Source organism: Neolamprologus multifasciatus, chromosome 6 (assembly GCF_963576455.1).
Source record: "Neolamprologus multifasciatus chromosome 6, fNeoMul1.2, whole genome shotgun sequence".
NCBI classification, from domain to species: domain Eukaryota; kingdom Metazoa; phylum Chordata; class Actinopteri; order Cichliformes; family Cichlidae; genus Neolamprologus; species Neolamprologus multifasciatus.
Window position 1 is genome coordinate 2,057,211 of NC_140444.1, and position 22,549 is coordinate 2,079,759.

A 22,549-nucleotide genomic window follows, 5' to 3' on the forward strand; every position below is an offset into this window, starting at 1 on the left:
TTATATGAAAAGAATTTCCCAGAGCATTTCTCAAACAGCTGATAGAGCAGCTCCAACAGCAACTAAGCACCTTGTTTATCAGCTTTAATCATCGGAGGGTTTTTAAAGACATAAAATGCTCCCTGAATGACGGAGAATCGTTTTTCCCCCAATGCAAAAAAGTTAAAAACAACAATTCAACAAAACAAACAAAAATCCTTCAAATTCATCTACAAGCAACATATTTTCATTTTCAGTGAGCAGATGGTGTCCATGGCAGGACAGTATCCAGTACATATTCATGTGCTGAGCCAGCTTTCATAAAAGAAAAGTATGAATAACACAGAAAGCCATAAAATGCGAGTACCTTACATATTGTCTCGATTTAAAAACCACTGAAGTCATCGCCCCAAACTAACCAAGCAGTGAGTGAAGGTGACCTGCCTCTGACTCTGCAAACATCTATCCAGCCTCCAAAATTGCCCTTGTTTGCTTTTCAAACAGGACCGCTGTCTGTCAGCGGCTAATATCGCCATGGCAGCTGGGTCAAGGCTCCGACATCAAAGAGCACCTGATTCGTCTGTGGGACGAGAACATGTTGGACACAAATGAGCTTAAAGCGAAACTCCTGGGATTTCAGGAAGATAATAAAAGTAGAAACTATACAAATGCCTGAAGTCCTGCATACAGTCCAAACATACTGTAGCTGGCAGTGGACTCAGGTTTTTGGTTAAAAAATTGAGATCTGTGCTGACCCAGGTAACCATAGAGGGTGGCTGAGGATGTGGGACAGTAAAGGCTAAACGAGACATCGACTTTAATCAGCGTAAACAGAACGTGAGGCGTCTCCCGTATTAATACAGCATTTGTGAGTCCTCATTTGCTCCTGCAGCACGAGGCACAGATGTAAAAGCAAAGTCTGGTAACCTGATGGCTCTTCTTGCACAAAATATGGGGCAGTGTTGGGGAGTAACGGAATACATGTACCGCCGTTACGTATTTAAAATACAAAATATGAGTAACTGTATTCCGTTACAGTTACCGTTTAAAAAGGTGGTATTTAGAATACAGTTACTTTGTTGAAATAAATGGATTACACGGCGGTACTTCCCTGTTTCATATTGTGGCGGGTCAGGCCTGTTTGGGTTTTGTTTGACAGCTACGTTCTGTTGTTCCAGGCAGCGTTACGGTTGCCATGGTTACAGGGTGACGCTCTCTCTCTGCGTGTTTCCTGGGTGAGAGAGCACCTGTTGTTGTTGTTGTGCTAAGCTAACAGAATGCTGTATGAATGAATGAACAGAATGCTATACCGGTAGCAGAATGCTACAAATAAATTTAATTTGTAGTTCTAAATAAATTCTAAATGCATTTAGGACGTTTTTTGCTCACTTTATGTCTCTTCCACGATGTTATTTCTCTCTCCAACAACATAGATTACAATTACATTAGCATGACCAATTATGCAAATTAGGCGATGACGTCATTTAGCGACTTCTAGCGACTTTTAGGACAGCCAATAGCGATTTTCCTTACTGAGGAGTTGGCAACACTGCTTTTTTGTTGTTGTTGTGCTAAGCTAACAGGCAGAATGCTACAGGTATAGCTCTAAAGAATGTAGCATCATAGGCAGTGTAGTCCGTGCTGCAGGGAGAATGGACTGCCATACACGTTATGTGTCTGTGAGCGAGGGAGGGAGAAAAAGGAAAAGTACGAGCTGTCATCGAGCAGAAACGGGAGCTGGAAGCATGTAAATATAATAATAACCACTGCAGCCAAGAAGAGTGCCTGACGAGCCCAGTTGTAAGTAAGCTATTAAGACTCGACTGTACACCGTGTTCGTGTTTTCCTCTGAAACAATAAGTTCTGTTGGAGCAGCCTTTCAACGCCTCTCTCTGTCTCTGCTAGCAAAGTTGATCCAGACAACAAAGTAAAGCTAGTTTTCAGCTACTAGCCCAACACAGAACCCACCGTATTAGCCAGAGGTCCCTTTACTACGGTTCGGAGCCGCAGACCTTCAGTAACAGTAATAAATCACAGCAATAGTACATTCATGTAGTTGTAAACAGCATGATAATATATTAAGTAATCCAAAGTATTCAGAATACGTTACTCTCATTGAGTAACGTAATGGAATACGTTACAGAATACATTTTGGGGCATGTATTCTGTAATCTGTAATGGAATACATTTTAAAAGTAACCTTCCCAACACTGATATGGGGAATGTGTTCATGAGTGGATCGCTTCATGCTTTGAGCGCTGAGACTGAATCAAAAAGGAAGATTTAGCTCAACAATGAGCTCAAACTTTTGAAAAACTGTCGAGCTGAGGGGCGCTTCAGATTCAGGTGATTATTCTCTGTAGGGTTCACATCTTAACAAATTCTCATTCAAATTGTCATCTGCATCTGTAAATGTATAAAATGTAGCTATTTTAATCGACACTGACAGCTGAGTTGCTTCGTACTCCTTAGATTAAATGTGCACACGAGCTCTGCGGCAATGCGAAAGATTCGCATCACGCCTTACTATGAATCCTGCACTGGTCATGCTTTTTTCACACAATGTGACGCATCTCCTTCCTCTGCTGCTGTCTTTCTCACACTGATATGATTGGGAATTTGTTGAAATTCAGGCAGAGTCCCCTGAGTTTTCCCTGATGGGCAATTTGTGGGCAGTCAGGTTGATAGACAAGGACACAACATGCTGGATTGTTAATGAAGAACCGCGCTGCACTTAGGCACACACCCTCGACAAAACCCGCTCCATCAGAAAAACTCCCCCCCACAGTTTTCCAGCACTATTTTTTTTTATAACAGTTTCATCCGCGCTCTGAGTCCTTGATGCGCAGAAGGCACTAGCACAGTATCCCAGCGCCCCCCCTCCCTCCTTCTCTCATTCTCACATGCCTCTAGGCACTGCCTTATTTCCCCCCAAGGAGTGGTGCAACTCCCTGCCAATTCATCCCAATCCATCAGTGAGTGTTCTCCCCCCCTCTACCCACACACACACACACACACACACACACACACACACACACACACACATACACACACACACACACACACACACACACACACACACACACTGACCTGCCTCTTCTTCATTCTTTTTTCATTTTTCATGTTGTTGAGACAGAGACAGATTGGCATGCTGAGTAGGGACATACAACACAAGCATGGGGAATGAGGAGCCAGTGAGTGCTGCTGACTGGATCAGGATAAAGTCTAATTTCACCTCGTTAAAAAGTAGTAATAGTCAGAATAACGAGAACAATCGTAGCAAAGTGACAGCGAAGTTTAAAAATGACTTCATTTTCTGGTCTGCATTCTTGTTTTAGGACTCTCCCACGTTAGCTCTGCATGCGCAAAGCTGAAAGTAATTCAGATTTATCTTAAAGTGGACAAAGGTGCAGCTCCTTAGTTATTCCTCTGTCTGAAACAAGCTGTTTCCGGCTCTTTAAAGCCGTCTAGAGTTAAACTCCGCTTTCTTTTAATTGGCTGTGACTTGAAAACAGAATATTTGAACAGCAGCTGAGTGTGTGTGTTCCCACTTAAAAAGTTGTGTATATGAGCTGACCACATGAGCGATATCTCTCCTGAGTGACGTCATACAGAGCCAAGTATGTGTGTGAGTGTGTGGGGGGGAGGGGAGGAGCAAGGGGGGGGGGGGATTGAGCGTTTAGAGGTTCATCAATTCATGAAACTGTAACTAACTGAGCGGAGCCATATCTGTAGGCACGGTGTGGTTATTGAAAGAAATCCGCACCCAAAATAACATCAGAATCCAGAGTCGCTTATTAGGTGAGAACAAGATCAATAAGAGTAAAAAAAAGGCCAATTTTACTGACGCCATGGCAACTATATGATATATAAAACGTGTGATAATTTATGGTAGGTGGCACACAATGACCATGTTGTATTTCTCACATCTAAACAACTTCAAAGAGCTGGAGGAGACTCAGCACCACGGACAGCGCCCAACTCTCTCTCTCTCTCCCTCTCTCTCTCTCTCTCGCTCTCTCTCTTCCGGGCGCACACTCGGCAGCTGGCTGCGATACAGCTCCTCCTCTCTCCTGTGTGGTGGCTTTCCCGACCAAAGATCCTTGGACGTGAACAGTTTCGCTGAAGAGCACTTTTCTTTCCTCCAAACGAGTAGACGGACAGCCAAGCGTCAGTTCTTCCACATCGACCTGAGACAAAGGAGTTAAGGTGTCGGATAAGGTCTCCAACCGTCCTTCACCCCCCAGAAATCTCTGTCAGCGATGGAGACTTGGGCTGGCTTCTGCCCAGGCATGCACTTATCTCTGGGTATCTGGGTGATGATAGCCGCTCATACCCTACAAAATGCCAAGGCGGAGATAAGTTGCGCATCTTGCCCGACGCCAGTTCAACTTCACCAGGAGAAATTACAGCTGGGGATACGCGCCGACCCGACAGAGGAGCTTGCCACCCTAAAAAACATCCGAGTAGAGTTTAAGGAACTCGGAGTTACCGACCAGGATACTGAAATGGACGGCGACCGTGAGGCGGGGATTTCTGCCGAGGGTGCCCCCCAGTTCCCCCAAGATGTCAGTTTGGATGGAGTTAGCACGCAGGAAGGTGCACCCGGGTCCAGTGAAGAAAGTCGAAGCAACAATGATAAGCGAGAGACGGCTGAGGACTCTGCGCTCCGGAGAGCAAAGAGAAGCGGTCATGAGTTTGCCGAGTTCAGCGAGAATGGGTGGACCGGAGGGGCCGGCGTGGATGTGGGCTCTCCGGATGAGCGGGGTTCTATGTTAGACGCGCACAAACAAGGCAGGTCCGAAATCAGGTGGAACAGGGACGAAGGGAGAGGAAATACCCGCCAGGATGAGCCCAAGCTCACCAGCAGCACTTTCGCTCTGACTGGAGACTCTGCGCATAACCACGCGGTGGTCTACTGGTCCGGACAGAACAGCAGCGTAAGTACAGCCGCGCTTTAATATCTGCCCAGTTTTGTTGTCGTACTGGTTCCCGGTCACACTCCAATTCCACGCCAGCTGTGCCGGCAAGGCACTCCGTGGCGCGCACGGCTCAGACTTTGCGCCGCGGAGTTTGGGTTCGCTGTTAACAGGTGCACCCGTGCAGACGCAGCTACAGACGCGCACCCGTGACGCGCACGGGCTTGTTGTGCTGCACCGTATTCCGCCTCGACCTTTGACTCTACCGTGAATTACACACGACCCCCCCCCCCCCCCCCCCCCGTCAGTTCTTTCTTGTTTTCTGCTGTTTGGTGAACAAACACTGCGTAGCTTTACACTCGTCAATCATGACTTTAATACGGATTTTATCCTGATTTACTGCCGCAGTGAGGAAAATATTTATGACTTATTTGCAGCATATCTGAGATATGCGAGTGCGTGATTCATCCCTGTGACGCGAAGGTTTTCATCCGAATTAAATGTGGAGGAAAGGAAAGAGGGAGTCGTAAAAATAACGCAACCCTCGGTAAGTCCCCAAATTCTTTAGGCTTCGTGTTTCTCCACTGGAGGACAGTTTGTGCTTCACCTGAGTCACCGAAGAATGAACGAATTAGGTTTACAAATATTTATAAATGTCCATCCTTTAAATTAGAAATGAAGAAAAACATGCTCTGTTGGGTCACCACACAATTTGGAGGTTGGGAGGTGAGGTTAGGTTACACCCCCCACTGCAATATCACGTATGAGATGTGTGCCTCCTTGAAACAATAATGTATAATGACTTGTTGTTGTTGGTTATTGTGATTTATTGTCGTAACATCTAAACATAAAAAGGCTAGATGGTCAATTTAAGACTGTTTTGGAACATAACAGGTTGTTTGGCTGTAGAACAACATACAGTCTTCTAATGTAAGGGGTTTGTCCAGGTCAGAGCCAGGGGGAGGCTGCGGGGGGAGGCGGCTGCCCTGCTGTGTGAAGCTGCACAGCAGCGATATAGTTCCAGAGAACCATTGACTTAATTCTAAAATGACACTGACCTCGTCCGAGCCTATTTATGCATATGAAATATATGAAAATCCTGCCCTTCTTACACAAGTGGGCCCTCATAGGAAGAGAATAATGAGCCAAAATGAATGTAAGTCATTTACACAACCGTGTAAGCTCACAGGGCGCCGTTGGGCTCTTCTTTGTGGTTTCACAAGCTTAATTTGTTGTTATGGCTGCTCCTCTGTCTTTACTCCATTTGTAAAAAAAAAAAAACAGAAAAAATCCCACATATTCAGTCTTGTCTGAGCTGATTATAACACGGTGAATGAACTTGTTTTTTAACCCGCAGTGAAGACCGGGGCACTATGAGGGGAACGCGTGTGTGTGCGCTGGATGGAGAGGGTGAGGAGGTTATTGTGTGTGGCTGCCCCCAGCTTTAAATCTTCAATAATTATCTCAAAGACTTAGGCCACTGTTTCAAAGTCTCCTTCGCTTTCATGGCGAAAAAAAAAAGGAGGAAATCATGTCTGGCCTCAAGAGCATTGTTCAAAAGAGAGGAGATCTGTTCCTTAATCTCGATTTGCTTTTGGTGCTTGAGCTGCTGATGAGTGGAGGGGAGGGAACGAGCGATTAAGCACAAGGCTTTTAACCAATCTGCAACAGTGGTTCGGTTAGAAAACGAGTAAGCTGGGCAGCTAGGACTAACTGCTTGGATGGATGACCAGGCTTATTCAGCCACTTCAATCTCGACTGTCTGCAGCCTCATTTATTTTTCATCTCTTTGAACTACAGAGACAGTCCTCACCAGAAATGTACCCACCTTCGCTTGCTTTACACACTCAAATTCTCCTGAGCTCCCGTTGGCCTCGTGGTCAGGACACCGGTAGCCGCAATATTGACTCTTACCTAATATTGTGTCGTCCTCCTTGTGCTGCCAAAATAGCTCTGATGTTGGGCTCGTTGGCCCTCTGTGGACTGTACTTCTTCATAACTTTGAGGAAACTTTGAGGAAATGATGGTGGAAAAATTGGTCTGCAGACCTCTGCTTCCAGACTTTGTCTTTCAGTACTTTTCCCCCCATTGGCTACAATATTTTGTTGACTTTCACAATTCCTTTTATCTTTTAAAATTAATACACGTGTCTCTTTCACATTGATTGGTAGAATCTGTTGTAATATAGAAACTAGGCCACCACTTCAGGCACATTTTGCTTGTCACATCTATTTATCATAAACCTTTTAAGGGTTTAGAAGACATGTGCTAAGGTTAGTGTTGAGGTCACATGAGAGGCGATGTCCTGCACAATATCATCTACACTGTTTTTAGCCTGAGCCGAAATCAAATATCCAAATAACAACAGCCAAGTACTTGATGGTCAGAGACTGATTTCATGTAAACAACTGATGATTCCAATCTAAGTTCAGACCAGAAGAGCCCTTCTCTGTCTGATATTTGGTAAAAGTTATTAATTATATTTTAACAGTTAACTGCTATAGTATTTTGTATGTCTTAATCAGGACTATTAGAGATTTTGATTTTCAAAAATTTATATTTGATTGAAGTGCTGTCTTGAGGTAGAGGTAGAGAAAACAGCAACGAGGAGCTGCATTGGAGGTGGGTTGCAAAGTGGCTTGCAGATGTACAGCAACTGAGGGCCTATGCAAGATAGCTGGATGATTTGTACAGTTGTACCACTGATGTGGGTGTTGTGATCAGCAGGAGGACAAAAAAAGGACTGGCTGACCTAAAAAAAAGAAAAAGAAAAAAGAAGTCGACAGTAGATGATCCACATCTGAAAGTCATTTCCTGGACCCGATGTTCACTGAAGCGTGATCAGAAACAATCTCAGTGGAAGTGTGGCTGTCAAGAAGACATTTTTAAGGAAGGGAAACAGGGAAAAAAAAGGTTATGCCAATAACACAAGTGCTGTGCTGAAAATCAGTTTCTTGTGGAGTGATAAATCCACATTTGAAATTCTTGGTTCAAATTGTGAGCGTGTGAAGAGCGAGTCAGCAGAGCGATGCAGTGAGGCGAGAGCCATCTGTAAATCACAGCAGAGGCTCTGTCATAGTTTGATAGAATTATTTTGATCCAGCATGTCATATCATCTGGAAAGCATCTGATTGGCTTAATTTTTCAGCATGATAGTAAAAAGACACAGTGGAACCAGTCATGGATTGGCCTCCACATAAGGCTGGATATCAATATTACTGAGGCTCCGTGTCATCTTAAAAGAGAACAAAATATAGAGACGCTTTGAATGTCTTTGCAGAAGTCTGGAGAACTATTCCTGAAAACTACAGAACAAAGTTACAGAAAGCTGCCTGAGACAGTTCGGGCTGCGTGCAAGAATATAGGTGCTCATGTCAATAATTGACCTTTAGGCTCATTAGCATTGCACAAAGTCTGTTTTTACCTAACATACTGTATTCTCATGTGAATTTGCACATTTCAGTAAATCACTGCACATGTCTTTAGAGTTTCTTTGCAAACTAGCAAACACCATGTATGTGTACAATGCAGTCATTGATTGTTTAGATGTAATTATTTGATGTATTAATCCATCCATTCATCCAAGTTACATAAAATTACCTCTATAAGTTATATATTGATCATAACATGAGTTTAACCATTAATAATGGAGGTTAGTAATGTCAATCTAACTGATGAAGAGTATTAATGTAAGAATTCATATATTCTTTGAATTCCCTGAATGTTTATTTTTTTAACATATTTTCTTGGGTCGTTCTTAACATTAAACTATATTTGGCTGTTTGATGTTTTGCTAAATTTAGACCTATTTTATACTTGTGCTTTTTTGTATATTTTTAATATGATTCAGTTCATGTCTGTGTGTGAGAATAAACATCAAAGTTAACAAGTTCATGCACAGGTGTCGGTACAAAATGTGCAGCAACGGTTTTTTACACGAAACATTTTGGTTGTGAGATTTTTGCTAAGTGAATTTATTATTTTTAAGGAAGATGCATCCAAGCAGTTTAAAGCATACTTCACATTCAGTCTACTCAATATTCAAATAAATGATAATATTTGAAGAGAAAAAGTCTGCAGAAACCTGGATGCAGTAATTCGTCAAAGCCAAAGGCATCTGCACCAGGACCATCTGCATCATGTGGTTCAATGCAACCAGCCTCCAGCTTTAGTCGTGGTCGAGCCACTGTTACTAAAACAGATGCAGGATTTTGTTGTCCTTTTTTTTGGTTGAGTTGCAGCAGAGAATTTTTAGAACAGGCTCCATAAGATCAGTGTTTATTGACTCATTGTTATGAGGCTCATATTTACTCTCTGTATAACAGTTTTGATTAGGCAGGAGAAAAACTGTCTGCTTTGGCAGAGTTTTCATATCTTTCTCTGTTTTCTTGATGGGGACAAGAAGATTTATTGGATTTGAAAGTTCTCCCAAGTGTTTCCTCTCTATAGAGCCCAAGGTTATTCGTTTTCCTCAGTTGTAGTAGTTACTGACTGGACCGAGGGACAGTTTGTCTGGATAAAATTAAAAACAAGTTGAAGATTTAAGTAGCTAATCAAAAAGCAGCCTGTGGTTAGTCAAAGATGGCTGCCACAGGAGGCCCTACTTGGATAAGGTTAGCAGTGGTTATGTAAGTAAGTAAGTAAAACTTTATTTATATAGCACCTTTCAAGATAAAAATCACAAAGTGCTTCACAGAAGCTAAAACCTAAAAATAAAAATCAACCAAAAGCAAGTTTGAAAAGATGGTTTTTAGCTGTTTTTTAAAAGTAACCACGGAGTCCACAGATCTCAGCTCAAAGGGAGAGACTTCCACAATCTGTGGGCCACAGTCACAAAAGCTTTGTCGCCTTTTGTTTTCAGCCTCGTGTGTTGGACAGCAAGCAAGCCCTGGTCACATGACCTCAGGGACCTGCTGGGAATGTATGGATGTAAAAGTTCACATATATATGTTGGTGCTTGTCCATGCAGAGCCCTGAAAGTCAAGGTCAAAACCTTAAACTGGATTCTGAATTTAACGGGGAGCCAGTGCAGCTGGATCAGCAGGGGTGTGACATGGGAGGACTTGGAGGACTTGGTCAGAAGCTTTGCGGCAGACGCTCCAAAGAGGCTTTACATAAACAAGTAAACAAAGTATGACAATAGTCCAGACGAGATGAAACAAATGCATGAATTCACATCACGTGTCTGTGAAGGTTCTCAGTCATCCAGGTCATTGTAGTCAAAGGAGCTTGCAAAGAAAAGCGTCTGGACTTCTTTAAGTTGCTCGAAGACGTTTCACCTTCATCCGAGAAGCTTCTTCAGTTCTAAGGTCAAATGGTGGAGAGTCCCAGATATAAACCTAGTGGGAGTAAGTGGGAGTTTATATCTGGGACTCTCCACCATTTGACCTTAGAACTGAAGAAGCTTCTCGGATGAAGGTGAAACGTCTTCAAGCAACTTAAAGAAGTCCAATTCACATCACATGCTTCCCCTCAAGGAGATTCTCAGGGCGATAACTCTTCCTGCCAACAACCAAGAACCAGGCGGCTCAGAACACAACACGTGTTGATCACTGGAACCTTTTCTGACCAACAACTGAGCAGAGCCTGAGCCCCATCCAGTGACCTTTAGCCAGCTTCTCACCATTTTGAATTCCTCTGGATTAAACGCTTAAATGAAAATGCACCACAGCTGGATGACCGGTGTGTAATTTGGCTGACCAGCTGCAACATGGACCATAAATTCACAACATTTGTGGTTCGGAGACTTTCTCTCAGCCTTACTTCAGACAGATTGCTCGGCTGTGTCTTGCACTGCGACTACCTGTGGGGGTTGACACTGCTGTGGATTCCCCGGGGGATCGGTGGCGTGTCCACTCACAGTCTGTCGTCGCGTGTGTCTTAATGTGTCTTAATGTGTCTCAAGCTTAAGCAGGTTACATCCAAGCCTTAACCTTAGATATTAACTGGCGCTGCACTGGTAGCCATGTTGAGAATAACTGTCGTTTCTAATATTCATGAACATAATTCCGATGATGCATTCCTCCGATGACGTGACGAGTTCTTTCCTGGAGTATTTCTGAGCCAGTGTAACCTCCCAGCCTCAGCAGTCGTGGGCATAATGGCATTGTGACTGACAGCTGGAATACAAAATGGAAAGCTTTAGCAGCGCCTCTTCTACTGTGATCTTGAAACATTCATCTCTTCTAAGGGAACCTTGAGCTCCTTACCCATCAGCATAATCTAAATGAATATATTCCTTTAAGGAAGCTGTGACCATAAGTACCGGCATCGGGACGCCGGCTTTCCGGCTGCTGCATCTTTGCTCCTTGATGCCTGTTTCATGTTCTCTGGCACACGGTGCTCCCTTTGTTGTCCTCTGTGGGTTTTAAAGGGTTATTGAAGAGTAGTATGGGAAATTAACATAACCCACTGTGGGTATTGCTCGACTTGAGTGGTCTTTAAAGTCGTGAGAAGTCATGCTGAGGCAGGTCGTCCGTATCTGGCAAGTCATCAATAAAGCTGACTGCGTGCGTTTGAAATTCTCAAATCCCTCTTGAGAACCGAAGGAACGCGTGCAGAAAAATGTCATGCAGCAAACACGCACACGCACACGCATACATGCACACGCATACACACACGTGCATTCATTAAATGCTATTTCATTTCCTCTGCAGGGTATCAGATTCTTCCTGCACAGGACTCACAGAATCTTGCAGAAATGTTTTGAGGAGACTGCTTTTGCACACTCTGATCCTTCTTTGCAGCACACTTGGTGAAAGAAGGTGCTATAGGCTGACCGACAAGGATGAAGCATCCGCGAGCGCCATCTCTGCTGCGAGGGGAGGTGATTTAGGATGTAGAGACAGGCCGCGTTCCCTCTCACTTTCCATCAGCCCATCCTCCCCCTCAGCCTAAATTACTGATGCTAATACATTATAAAGTTGTTTCTTTTCTTGCCTCTCTTGCTACCCCGGTGCCTGTCTGCTCTGGAGGAAGAAGAGGGTGAAAAACTAGAATATCATAAATAATGAAGCCCTTCCAGCGAGCCCCAGCTCCCTCGTCCCTCCCTCCTTCCCCTAATCCCAGTCTAATTAGTGTCTACAAATTTGTTTCTCATCTCCTGTTTTCTTGGGGTTTTTTTGCAGTGGAAGTATGATGTTATGGCAAGAAGCCACGTGCCACAAAACATGAATGGCGAATGGGTCTTGACACTGGCCTCCGGAGCTCGACTCTTGGCTGCAGTTCCCAAACAGTCGGGGTCAGGCCGCCGCTCGCTCTTGACCTACTGATTTCACGCAGTGTGGTTTTAAAAGCATGTCGTGTTGCATAACACTCTCACTGGCTTCAATGTGTAGAGTGAGTCACTAATGTATGTTGGGTCATTGCCGTTTATTCTACAGAGCTAAAATCACATTCAGAAATGAAAAAGAGAAAAATCATTTGCATGGGATGCGAGCACAGCTGACCGTTTTGAATATATCCAGAAAAACCGGATAAAACGAACGCACACATTCCCATCAGCAACATCTTACCCTCGCGACTGCACGCACAAAACTCCCCTTGCCAGAAGTTAACTAGGTCAGCACAGTTTTAGCATTTTCCAACTTCTGCTAAAGGTCACCAGATGCACTTAAAGGTGTCACATAATGTTAAAGCTCTCCTCGGCGAGGAAACGCTGCCACATTAAGGCAGCCATTCAGGAAGCCATCCAATCAGGATGCATTGCACCTGCTACTGCAGCACGCCGCCGATCTTGGATCACATCGAGCTGCTAAAAGGCTTTGAAGCTATGAGCGTGTGCGGAGTAGAAACCCAGCCGGTTGAACAAGAGGCTTTAAAGGCTGCGTTCGCCAAACCTAATGGCCTCATTATGTTTCCTGTGTGATTGCCGCGGTGGCTGAAGCGTTGATGGAAGCCAACTGTCTACGACTTCAGAGAGTTGTGTGTAATCATACGCTTGGCCACTGATCCCGGTCGGCAGTACAAGGGTGCCGACGTTATTCGCACGAGTCAGAGAGAAGGGTGTGCGTGAACGAAACTGATACATGCAAGCGTCACGATTGATTTCGTCTCATTTCTGTTATACCCCGTGGATTTTCTTCTAGCTTTTTACCATCTGGAACATGCAGAGCATTTGGGGTATCGTCTAAAAGCGGGGAGCAGCTTCGTCCCACCGTCCTTCTCCTCAAGAGTGCGAGACTTTCCGGTCCCAGAGGCACGCCGCATCTTGACCTTATCCGTTTTTTTTCCGAGCCAAGTGCGATACCTTGTAATGTTGATGTCCCTTGCCATTTCCCAAACATGGGCAGGCCAGGGAGAGCAGCCAGGCGATGAACACATAATAATGTCAGACCACAGCGAAGCGACAGACCGCACGCTGCGTTTCTCTCTCCGTCTCTTATCCTCTCTGTCCTGCTTCAGCACGGTCTGTTTCTCCCACACACTGATATACATTCATTAGGTCACAGATGCACAAAACTGCAGACGTCCAAACCCACACAGCATACCTAAAAAAGAAAGCCCGGGTAGCACACACGCACCCTCAATCAGTCTCAGTATCATGTCTCACTCTCAGTCGGAGTGAATGGTGTCGTGCCTGGAGGAGGTTGTCATTGATGGAGACTAATGTTGACACATCACACCCCGGACCTGCAGTCAATTAACACATTGTCTAATTAAAGTGATCTACTGGTTTATCCGTGAGAGATTGAAAGTGGCCGTAAAACGTGTCCACACTGCGTTAATTTTACAATCAGGTCCGCTTCTTTATTTCCACGTGAAGTTTAATGGTAATAACCGGCTTAAACACCTCCTATTACCCACCAGATTGCGTAAGCGTCTTTCACCCACGGCGGCGGGAGATAGATATCCAAATTCAGCGGCATCTATTTCCTGTTAATACCCCTTTCAAGCTGCATCAAATACTCCAGTACGTGACTGAATTTCTGACTGTCCACAGTGTTTGGTGTGGAAGTCAGCCTGAACGTTGCCCTTTAAATAAATTATCCTTCAGCTGACTATAAGTCGTTTTTCTCCCCCCCAAGGTTTTCTTCTACTTCCTTCCAATGTTGAACGCATTACGTTTCTATCAAACTCAGTAATTGTCTATTTACCCAGCCCCCACGCTGAGCGGCTTTTAAAATTTTAATGGCGCTGTAAGAGTTGTTTGGACCGCTTGACGGGTACGGCGCTAATATAAGCCTGTCTTATAAAGGAGAGCGTGAGTGGTCACGGATATCAATGAATTATTAATCCTGCGGCTCTTTTATAGGGATATTCTGTGAGGGAGGACCTGGTGCCGAAACACAAAGTGCACCGCCTCCTCACAATCCTGTCGTGACAAATACCGCGAGCCCGAGGTGTCGCTAACGATCCCTTTGGTTAGTCAGCGGATAGAGGTGTCACTTACACCTCAAGGTTGTGGCATTTGTTTCCCACTGAGGCCGCTTACAAAGGTAAGCGCTCGTTATATTTCCTGTGATGGTGATGTAATGAAGCTCGTTACATTTTGCCTGTTCCCCTGAAGGTAACGCCTTTCACCGGCGCACTTTGAGGCTGCACAGGACTTTGTGGTGAGCTGCATTACAATTAGTGGTGTTCCTGTTTTTATTATACTTTTAATTCACCCCAGTGGCCTCAGAAGCTCCCGTTTATATTGTCAAGTTCCACTTATTGAGTTCCATAATGGTGCATTTAAAGACAGTTTAGTAATAATATCAGTCTACTACATAAAAAGGCAAAACTCAATAGAGTCGATAGAGTCAGGGTCGGTTTGTACCTGGGTCTTTGTCCCAGTGTTTAGTGTGTTTTGGTTCTTGGATACTGGTTTATTTTGTTATGTCTCTTAGTTTTGTCCTCTGAGAAGTTTAACCCTTTAAGACCTACCATAGAACCAAGTCCACCAGAGCTTATATTATATGTTTACATGCTGTGGAGCCATTTTTGGGAGCATTTCAAGTTGCTATACATCAATACAACCATTACAGCCTAAATTTTAATAATATGTCTGCATTAAGTGCATAGTAATTATATAAATTGCAAAAAGTGCAATAAACTACAAAAAAAGTGAAAATCGTTTTTGTTTTTTTAACATATATTTCTAGTTAGAGAAATTTAAGAGGCTTATCCCTCAAAACTGTAAATACAAAAAAGTTGCACAAAATAGTTTCCCACCACAGGAAATTTATTTTGAGTGTCTTCGTAGTTTTATTTTTGAAATACACCAATTTTTATATACTGCAGGAAAAACGAAAATAAATATTATAGTGCAAATTTGCAAAAAAGCAGCATATGCATCAAAATAAACTATTTCCAGCAGTGCAATATGAGTCCTAAGCATCCCAGAAACCACACAGAAAGTCATAAAGTCAAAGATAACTTTTAAAAACACGAGTATAGGCTCATGAGGCCCTGATGGTAAAAAACTACATTTCCGCGAAAATGACGTCACTTCCGGTTTCGGCCAGGACATGGTGGACATGCGATAGTTCGCGCTGATGGACGTAGGAAGTGTTACAAACAGCTGATCGGATCGGCAAAGCGTGTTTCTGGAATATTATGTTTTTGTTCCTGCAAGTGCTTTTTATGCAGATTTTGCAAAGCTATATGTGGAAGGAAACTGTGACCGAGGACAAGCTGATGGCATAAGATGTAAGTACAACTCCTCCGGTTTCATATGCAAAAAAAATTATTGCGCTAGCTCACGTGGTTGCAGAGCTACCGGGATTTAAAAATAGTTACGCAAAACGGAGCGTGCTGCTCCGACCGGTTTTAAAGGGTTAAGTAGTACTTCTAGTTATGGTTGTCTTAGTATTTGGTCTCGTCTGGATTTTCCTCCCCAGCATTTCCTGTCTTTGTCTAGTTGCCTGTTTCCCATAGTCACGTCTCTGTGTGTGCTCCCATTACTTCCTGTTTTACTTTGGTAGTCTCCGGTCTGGGTGAGCTCTCTGCTCACTCGTCATTCTTGTGTATTTAAGTCCTTTTTCTTCCGTCCAGTGTCCGCTTTGCGTCCTACTTGCTTCCTAGTTTCATGAGTATTCCCAGTTTAGTTAGTTTTCTGTTTTTCTGCCATTCAGCAATAAAGCTACGTTTTGAGTTTATCTTTCGCCTCCACAAGTCTGCGTTTTCCTGCTGCACACATCATGAATCTTCTCTTTTTGTACTGGTGTCATCAGGTGTTATTACAGCAACTACTGTCTGTGCTCCCACAGAGAAAAGTTAAGTCAGGGAGGAGGCATCGTTCGAGTTGTCAGACAACAGATGAAGATTTTGGCGCCACTGGACACCAAAATCAAGACAATTCTACCAACTTTCAGCATACTGTCTCTGTTTTTAGCTTTTAGAAACGATGTTCTGCGATAGCACACCATGCCAGACGATGCAAGGGGAGCTGCTGTCACATTTTTATATTTCTTTCCGCTGTATATTTTCTAAGGCATCTGTTCATGTTTCTGCTGATAAAAATGCAACAGAGCAAACCCATTAGTGCCGATTTGTTTGGTTTTAAATTTAAATAAACATAATTTATCGCAGCATTATTGCTGTTGATCACATTGCTTCTATGCATTTTTGTTTAAGGAACGCATTAAAATAATAAGCAGCATTTAATGTGTTTTTCAGCTCATAATAGCTCGGATCTCTGGGAGTTGGCACCTGGATCCGACAGACAGCAAACTGTTGCCACCTGTAATCAAGTTTGTTTAGCTAATGCACAGAGGAATGAGGCTGTGGCATTGTGCTGCTAGTCAGCGTCTGTCTGTTGTCAGCATAGAGATGAGAGGAGATTGTATTTGTCCACGTGCGCCGCTCTTGTTTGCTGCCAGGTATGGCTGCAAAGATTCTGGAAAATAGACTGCAGCTGCCTCAGGCTGTCACATTTGTAGTGATAAACGGCTTAAATGTGTGAATGTGGGTGCTTTGTGCATTTTTTTGCATCGTGCATGCACATGTGCTCTTTTACAGAAACTATGTGAGCCACAACTACTGCAGAAAATAATAATAATGAGAAGAAAAAGAGTTATTAGCAGTGGATTATTTCTCCGACAAAGCAAAGTTGAAAACGTTGGTCTTTATTTTTCCCCCTGCGGGTCCTTTGTTCGCCACAGCTACGGTAAACAACAAAAGGTAAAACTCTGAGGTGAAAACATGCTGTAAATGGATATATAATCATACGTAGCAACACCATAATGAAAAAGAAAGTGCTGATGTCTCCTCTACTTTACATTAACCTCAGCAGCTAAATAATTTGTCTTTTTCTTGCTGCCGTAATGAAGTCGTCCCTGAGCGGCCCCACTCCGACCCTCAACATTCATTTTCCCATTTCCTGTGTTTGTTTCTTAATTCGCCGCGTCTCGAGTTAGGGTTGTACAAGCAGTAATGTTGAGTAATGAGTGGTAACAGGCACGCAACTAAATAAATAGCTTTAGTCTGACACTTTTTACGTGCTCCGGCTTGTGAGCCTCTTTTTGCCTGCGTCAACAGCACAGTGATTTTCTGCAGTGTGGCGGCTCGTCGTGCTGAGAGCAGCACATTAAACAGCAGCCTGGTTCTTTTTTTAATGTAAAACCACCTTTTTTTAAAAAAATAATGAAACGAGCCTCTTGAATATTCACTTTCATTGCCGTTTCATTTGTTGATAAGCACATTTACTGATCTCGCAGTTCTTAGTAAGTTTCTCGCCCTAAAGTCGAAGCTTAAAGCTTTTAAATCCCAGTAATTCACAGTGAAGGTAGCCACTGTGCTGCCCCAGTCCTGTCACAGCGAGACTGATAGGGAGCCTTTACAATCAATGGTGCTCAGTATCATTTCTGGTGTGTCATATAGCTTCAGGCTACAATGAAAATAAGGCGAGTAACAGTAGAGTTACGCTGAGACTATTTTCTTGTGGTTTAGCAAAAGTAGCAAGCATTTCTCAAGAAGTCTGACACCAGCAATGAATCAAATCACTAAAACTTAACAAGGTTCAGCTCCAGCGCTGACATCAATATAAATTAGCTATCAGAAAGCTCTCTGCACAGCCTATTGGCTTCCTTCTGCTCATCACCGATGATTGCTCGGTGGTGGTGCGATCATTTCCAAACCCCAAAGTTAGCAAACAGCTTAGGAAGGAAGTTTAATGTGCGGCGGATTTAAGACCGCCCACATGTTTGCTTAGAGAAACCAAAAGAGCTGAAACACTGAAATATGTCACAAATAGATTATTTTAAATTTGTATTTGCATGACAGCTTTAAACTGTGTTGTGGATGTCATGGGGAACTCGTCCATGCTGCGACTTCAATTCAGTTCAGTTTCTTTGCAGCACTGTGCACGAGTTTCACGCTTCAAGAATGCTTTCAAAAATAAAAGTGTTAATCATTTATTTTCATCAATCTACGGAGCCCCGCAAGGGACATGGGAGAAAAAAAAATTTAAGACGGACTTTTGCGAGATCTCGCAAAACAAACTCGGGATCTCGCAAAACTTTTGCGAGATCTCGCAAAAGTTTTAGCCGCAGTTTTAGCTCGAAGTTTTAGTTCGAAGCTAACGGGAGGTCGAGACCTACTACAGCCGGGAGGAACACCGCTTTCCCGGCGCATCGTGCCTCGACCTCCCGGTCGGCTTCGAGCCGGCGTCCGAAGAATGCGGCTAAAACGTTTGCGAGATCCCGAGTTTGTTTTGCGAGATTCCGAGTTAGTTTTGCGAGATCTCACAAAACTAACTCGGGATCTCGCAAAAGTCCGTCTTAATTTTTTTTTCTCCCATGTCCCCTGCGGGGCTCCGTATCAATCGACAAAATGCAGCGAATGAACTAGGTCATTCTAGGTCCACTTGAACACAGTTTTTGAAGGAACTCAGCTGGTAGGTTGTTCCAAACATCTTGCAGAACTATCCACAGATCTTCTGTGGATGTCGGCTTCCTCTTCTGTCTCTTCATGTAATCCCAGACACACTCGATGATGTTGAGATCAGGGCTCTGTGGGGGCCGTACCATCACTTCCAGTACTTCTTGTTCTTCTTTATGCCAAAGATAGTCCTTAATGACTTTGTGTTTGGGGTCGCTGTCCTCTGCAGAATACATTTGGGGCAAATAAACAATCATTTATATTCCTGAAAGCATCCTTTGTTTGCAGCATTTTTTTCCACACCTGCCTAAATTTTTGTACAGTACTGTATATAGCGCTAAATCACAACAACAAATGCCTCAGTGGGCTTGATTTCCATGACAGATTCATGCCTGATTTTAATGCAACTCTTTCAGGACATCACAAACATCACTTTTCTCCAGAATCTCAGATATTTTCTTTATTTTTGGTTGAATTATTCATAATTATTAATAAACAAAAAAAACATGGTCATGGCCTAAGAAATGAGTGAAAAAATGGCCAAGACCTTCAGAAAGCCTGGAAAACTAAAGTCTGGTTATTTGGAAGCAAAAGGTAAAGAAGTCAGGGGTGGATCAAGATGTAAGCAAAGTCTGTGGGCTGGTATGAGAACAGCTGATTAACCAGGACTCCTGGCAGAACTAATGCTGTGCTTAGTTAGACCTACGTTGCACCAGGTGACTCCAAATACATGCTAATGCTAAGTCTTTTAGCCACCTGCAGGAACTCAGCTGGTAGGTTGTTACAAACATCTTGCAGAACTATCCACAGATCTTCCAGCGTGATTCATTGTCCTTTCAGACACAGCTCACGATTTGTACATTTTGAGGGATACTGTAGCCTGTAACCCCCTTTGTTTTACAAGAAAAATGTTCGCCCCACCCACCTTCTCGCAGGTGCATGCACAAACACATCCTCCAACCTCACACGCCCATATTTTGCTCCATTGCGGTTTCTTTCACACCTCAAACATTTAGTAAACAATTAAGCAAATACAAGTAATCTGCAATAAATTACAGGCAGTAATAAAATAAACTACTAACTCTTTTACGCTGCATCCACACCTACACGGGTATGTTTGAAAACACAGCTGTTTCGTCCACACGTAAACGGCGAATCACCGAAAACAGAGATTTTTTAAAACTCCTTTGTTTTCAGTTTACATGTGGACGAGGAATATAGAGTTCATCAAAGGTATGTGCCTTTTTCAGGTCACGCTGTGCGCCACGTTATTTTTTACATGAGATGAATTGCAGAATGGCAGATAGAGACGAAATACTGTTAATCTGACTGTCTGCAGGTTTTACACACAGTTACTGTCCCTCCATTTACAAAGGCAGAGGCGTCAGAATGTGATTATTTTACATGTAGTTGTTTTTCTTCCTGTGTAATAATATTCAACATTGCTATCAATGCATTTTTCAAAAGATGCCTCTCTGTGCAAAATGGGTTTAAAAACACAAACAGCTGTGGGATCCTGTTTGTCCGTGATTTAAACAGCCCAGCGCTGCTCCCAATGAGGGAAAACCAATTGTGCAGGGAGACACTTGTGCACGATGTGACCTCGGCACTTGTGCAGGTGAAGCCAAAGGCAAGATTTGCTTCACCATATTTTCTAGTCTTTGGCTTAGAATGAAGTTGGTTTGGAAACATATTCAGCGATGCTTCATCTCCTGCTTTGCGTTTCTGTGGGCGCCCCGTGCTAGCAGTGTCCAAGCGTTTTGTTTTTTCCCCCCCGGAGCCATCCCCCTGCAAAGTGTGGGGCCCCCCCTAGGGGACGATCTCTGCTGTAGGAGATGGAGACCCCAAGTCAATCAAGCTGTACCGCCCTACTAGCCGACCAGCCTTGTGACAAGCAACCAGGAAAAATGAGGATGAGGATGTAGCCACTAGGGGTGTACCTTTTCATACCGCGCCCCCCTGCAATGGCTCTGCGCCCCCCCTAGGGGGGACCTTCCCCACACTTTGGGAAGGTCTGCTGTAGGAGATGGAGACCCCAAATCAATCAAGCTGTACAGCCCTAGTGGCTACATCCTCATTTTTCCTGGGCTAAACCTCCTGAAACATTTATCCTCCCGATGGCATCTCCTTTTTTCTCCCCACAGGCTACAAATGGCTCCCAATTGAGTCACGCAGCATGTTACCAGTAGCAGCCATATGCCGAAGCCATTTTAATTATCGCAGAGGTGTCACAATATAATAGCAGGAGCACCGGCTCAGGGTTGACCTTTTCACGAGCGAAGCGAGTGGGCTCGCTGCTGACTCGAGAACACCGGACAAAAACCTGTTGGACATCGGTGAAATCATCTTTAGAGTGGAATTCACAGCTAAACACACTTCACAGCGTGTCTCAGACAAAACAGCCGGGGAACAAGTTCATCTCGTCAGGGACGTCACTACAACAAAGCCGGTTGACCGTGGCGCTCCCTTCAACAATGAATGTTATTGTGTAATCTTCAAAAGTAAGTCAGTTATATAAAATTTAATGAATTATGAATAATGCCCCATTTTCACCGTGTGGCCGGCCCAGACTCTGGCAGTATCAATTAAATTTGAAGGGAATACATCTCATTTCAGTCCCTATCTGATGTTGAACATGTCAGTGTAAAGACATAATGGAATTTAAATTAGACCGCTCAAATCGAAGTAATGATTCGCTGCGAAGAGAGAGGAGCTTCGTTCATGCTGTTCAGTGTGGCGCCTTGACTCCTCGCTCACCTCGTGTCGTTTCTTGTGTCGCATCCATACATTCAGCTCGATTCCCACTCGGATATCCTTCAAACGGACGCATAATTTGATATGATAATTGATAGGTTACTAAAGCAACAGACCGGGTTGTTTTCTCGCTCGCGGCATTTATCATTTTACCGCTGATAAGTGCTACGAATGCAGATGGGAAAGTGGAAGCTGTGTATAATTATTAACGTTCGCAGAGGTAGGGCCGCGAGTGAAGGCATCGCTACATCATCTGGACCAGCGAGATGGATGAGGGGAAGATGAACCGAGGGAAACTAGGCCTTGCTGGGAACCTGCAGAGTGGCGTGCGGCTCTGAAGAAACCCAGCCCGAGCAATTATTACATCGCGCCACATTAATACAAACGAACATGCTTCTTCGCAGCGGAGAGCAGTTTAATCAGCTGTGACTGTTTGTATTCCTGTTCGTCTTCATCCTATTTCTGGTTGCCTTTTCGGGGATTTTCGGGCCTCTTAACACTTTAGCCCGCCACATTTCCTGAAACACAGCGTAACACTTGCATTCAGTCATTTTTAGCAGGAGCGAGCGTTCTGTGTGTTCTCGTCGAACGAGCCTGCTGCTGTCGTTCGCAACGGCATCCAGCTCGCAGCGAAGGAGGCCGACTCTTCCTGTCATTCCCGTGGTTCCACATTTGCCGCCTGCCTGCTGGCTGATCCTTAGGCAGTGCCTTTGTCCATCACTAGAGGGAGTGGGTAGCCTAAAGAATAATGCAATGTAATATGAGCCATAGGATGAGAGGACAAGGAGAAAAGTGATTATTTATTACCCTTACTTTACTGTAGCCTCTCAGTGCACATGTGACTTCAAAGGACACGGCTACGAATATGCTGCATATGCACACTGTGCTGGGAGGATATGGCTGGCTTAATCACAGACAAATGTCACGCTATCTGGCCGATGATAAGAGTTTGTGAGTTTAATTGAAATGAACAGATATGGGTTCGGTGTGTGACATAAAAGGGAAGGTTGGGGTGGGCGCGAGGGCACAAAATGTCAAATTAACTGGTGGAAACATGACAGCAGCAGGCATATGCTGAGTGATAAGGAGACACT

The 22,549-nt window shown here is 44.0% G+C and overlaps 1 protein-coding gene and 2 long non-coding RNA genes across 3 annotated transcripts in view; 2 read left to right on the forward strand and 1 right to left on the reverse strand.

Annotated features, from left to right (window-relative positions):
• Positions 1-3,880: 3,880 nt before the first annotated feature.
• sorcs3a (sortilin related VPS10 domain containing receptor 3a) overlaps positions 3,881-22,549 on the forward strand; it is a 299,340-nt gene continuing 280,671 nt past the window's right edge. Inside the window, exon 1 of the mRNA XM_085161986.1 lies at positions 3,881-4,919. Within this exon, the coding sequence (XP_085018112.1) occupies positions 4,242-4,919 (678 nt within the window). The 5' untranslated portion in view covers positions 3,881-4,241. The remainder of the gene's footprint in view (positions 4,920-22,549) is intronic.
• Positions 9,780-22,549, reverse strand: part of LOC146516124 (uncharacterized) — a 64,720-nt gene continuing 51,950 nt past the window's right edge. Inside the window, exon 2 of the long non-coding RNA XR_014874450.1 lies at positions 9,780-10,237. This is a non-coding gene — a long non-coding RNA (uncharacterized LOC146516124). The remainder of the gene's footprint in view (positions 10,238-22,549) is intronic.
• LOC146516125 (uncharacterized) lies at positions 10,227-21,840 on the forward strand. Its single transcript, XR_014874436.1, has 2 exons — positions 10,227-14,744; positions 15,657-21,840. It is a non-coding gene; the product is annotated as an uncharacterized LOC146516125 (long non-coding RNA).